Source organism: Gavialis gangeticus, unplaced genomic scaffold (genome assembly GCF_001723915.1).
Source record: "Gavialis gangeticus isolate Ggan-Ray unplaced genomic scaffold, GavGan_comp1, whole genome shotgun sequence".
Lineage (NCBI taxonomy): Eukaryota > Metazoa > Chordata > Crocodylia > Gavialidae > Gavialis > Gavialis gangeticus.
Window position 1 is genome coordinate 60,065,329 of NW_017729033.1, and position 3,151 is coordinate 60,068,479.

Sequence of the window (3,151 nt, forward strand, 5' to 3'; positions counted from 1 at the left end):
GCTATTTCACGGTCAGGGCGGCTAGGGTCTGGAACCAACTTCCAAGGGAGGTGGTGCAGGCTCCTACCCTGGGGGTTTTTAAGAAGAGGTTAGATGAACACCTTGCTGGGGTCGTTTAACCCCAGTACTCTTTCCTGCCATGGCAGGGGGTCGGACTAGATGATCTTCTCAGGTCCCTTCCGACCCTGGAAACTATGAAACTGGGGTGGGCAATTATTTCGGGCGGAAGGATGCTTACTGAGCTTTGGCAAGCCAACAAGAGCCACATGACAGGCAGCCAGGGGCAGATAAATATTAATTTTCTAAATTTTTTAGGGGCCCCATGGGCCGGATAGAATGGTCTGGTGGGCTGCATCTGGCCCACGGGCCGCATTTTGTCCACCCCTGGTAACTGGTGACCCACAACCTGCATGTGGGCTGTGAGGGGTTAAGTTCCTTCTGCCCAGCCACTGCTTCCCCTGTTACTCCAGCTGCAATGGCAGCCAGAATCTTTGGGCTCCCCACCTTCCTCTGGCTTCTGCCTCCTGCCCCACCCCACAGGGTGGGACAGAGCAGTCCAGTGTTGAAAGTGGTAGAGGAGCCAGAGGCTGTGTGAATGCATGATGGGGGTCAGAGACTCCTACATGGTGCAGCAAGGGGAGTGTCTGCCCAGCATGCAGCCCAGGGGCCTATGGCTCATCCTTGTGTAGTTTGCAGCCATGTGGTCCCTACTGGGGTGATCTGCAGTACATTTGGCTCCCAGCTGCTTATCAGATAGACAGCCCTGTTTCAAAGTGTATGTTAAAATGCAAGTGTTGTAAATACTATCAGTTAGTATATTTTTACACTTTTGGGATTGGTATGATTTCCTGAAGAATGTGCATTTTAAATTAGGCACCGGTATTTTGAACAAAATATCTCATTGGAATGAGATTCTTTTAACCTGCTGTTTATCTAGTGATTCGACGCTTTAATTTATTTTCTAGTTTCTGGCAGATATGGAAAATAATGCACTCTTTAGAGATGACATTGAATGTCAAAAACTCATTATGGAAGCAATGAAGTACCATCTGTTACCAGAGAGACGACCCATGTTACAAAGTCCTCGCACAAAGCCTAGAAAGTCAACAGTAGGAGTATTGTTTGCAGTTGGAGGAATGGATGCAACAAAAGGTACTGGTTTATATAATGACTGTTGATGGCAACATACACTGAAAATCCATTGAACTGACTTTTAATGAAACATCATTAGATACTTACATAGCATACAAATTACAGCTTTCATAGAAACCATAAAAATAAGCCTGGAGAGGACCTTGAGAGGTCATATATCTTCCTACTGTCCCAAGGCAGCATCAACTGTACTTAAAGCATTCAGGATCTGTATTTGTCCAAATTTGTCTTAAAATCATTTAGTGACAATTTCTTAGGTAATCTATTCCAATGTTTATCCTTACTGATGGACAGTTTTTTCTTAATGTCTAACCTAAATGTCCCTTGCTGCAGTAAAAGCTTCTTGCTGGACATGAAGAACAGTTTCTAACCTTCCTATTGTATTAAATTTTAAACTGCGTAAGGCGTTATCTTGTCTTCCCTCAGGCTTCCCTTATTCATTAGTCTTTCCTTATAGGTCATATTTTCTATACTTGTCATTTTTCCTCTGGACTCTCTCCAATTAGTCCACATCTTTTTACAAATGTGGTACCTAAAATGAAACACAGTATTCCAACCGAAGAGAGTGAAAGGAACAGTGCTCATATCTTTAGTGGGACATGCCTCTTACCCCATCCCAGTATGACAATAGCTTTTTTCCTAACAGTATGACATTGTGAACCCATATTCAGTTTGTGAGCCACTCTTACCTCCAAATCCTCTTCTGTGGAACTTTCAAAGGTTACATATAATAACATATCAAAGTCACAAATAAATATTCACTTTTTTTCCTTAAGTAATAAATGTATATGCGACAAGACGGGCATTGGAGTGGCTGCAGTGCCCCCTAGGGGCCATGCTGATCCTGCTTTGCTTCAGCTTCTCAGTGTATCCCCTCACAGTCTCACCTGTCATGCCTTGATGGAAATAGTCTGTTGTGGCAGAAAACTGCCCCCAGAGACCTGGAGTGATTTTTATTGATGATTTGCCTGAAGAACAGATATGGAGCCCTTACAACAGAGGAGGAGGAGTATGTTCCAATGGTGGAAGAAGCCAAGCCAGGTATTCCCAAGTTTGGGAGGATTTTGACCACTGCCATCAAGAGGAAGTAACAGGTGGTGGTGGTTGAAGACTGCATTCTGCAGCGGATGGAGGCATCCATCTTCCAGCCTGACTTGCTGTCTCAGGAGATCTGAGCCCAGAGCCCAGATCCAAGATGTCATGAAGGGATTACTGAGACTCATCTGGCCCTCAAAGTACTACCCCATGCTACTCATCCATGTGGGCACCAATGATACTGCCAAGGAAGACCCTGAGCAGATCAAAAGTGATTACAGGGCTCTACATGCAAGGGTGAAGGGCATGGGAGTAGGTGATGTTCTCCTAAATCCTCCCCATCAGGGAGAACGGTGCAGGCAGGGGCAGACGCATGCTGCAGATCAATAGATGGTTGCACAGATGGTGTCTCCAGGAGGGCTTTGGCTTTTTTGACCACAGGATGTTGTTCCAAGATGTAGGGTTGCTAGGAAGAGATTGGATCCACCTGACCAGGAGAGGGAAGAGCATCTTCACAGATGGGCTCACTAATCTGAGGATGGCTTTAAACTAGGTTTGCAAAGCGATGGAAAGCAAAGCCCTGAGGTAAGTGGGGAAGTGGGTGACCTGGAGGAAGCACAAGCAAAAGGGGGCAACAAGGGAAGTCTTTTCATTCATTCTTCCTGACAAAGTAGGACAATTGGCTAGTTACCTCCGGTGTCTATACATGAGCCTCTATGCCCTTCACCCTTGCACCCAGAGCCCTGTAATCACTTTTGATCTACTCAGGGTCTCCCCTGGCAGTATCATGGGTGCCCACATGGATGAACAGCATGGGGTAGTCCTCATACAGTCCCAGAACTGATGTGATTGGAATAACAGAGACTTGGTGAGAGAGCTCACATGACTGGAACACTGTCATGGGTGGGTATAAACTGTTCAGGAAGGACAGGATGAGAGAGGAGGAGTAGGAGTTTCTCTTTAT

At 45.8% G+C, this 3,151-nt stretch overlaps 1 protein-coding gene across 5 annotated transcripts in view; it reads left to right on the forward strand.

Moving 5' to 3' along the window:
- The window catches only part of KLHL5 (kelch like family member 5), a 205,921-nt gene that overhangs the window by 154,621 nt on the left and 48,149 nt on the right, over positions 1-3,151 (forward strand). For all 5 annotated transcript variants that reach the window (XM_019526388.1, XM_019526389.1, XM_019526387.1 and 2 more), the window contains one exon: positions 966-1,152. In XM_019526388.1, coding sequence (XP_019381933.1) covers positions 966-1,152 — 187 coding nt within the window. The remainder of the gene's footprint in view (positions 1-965; positions 1,153-3,151) is intronic.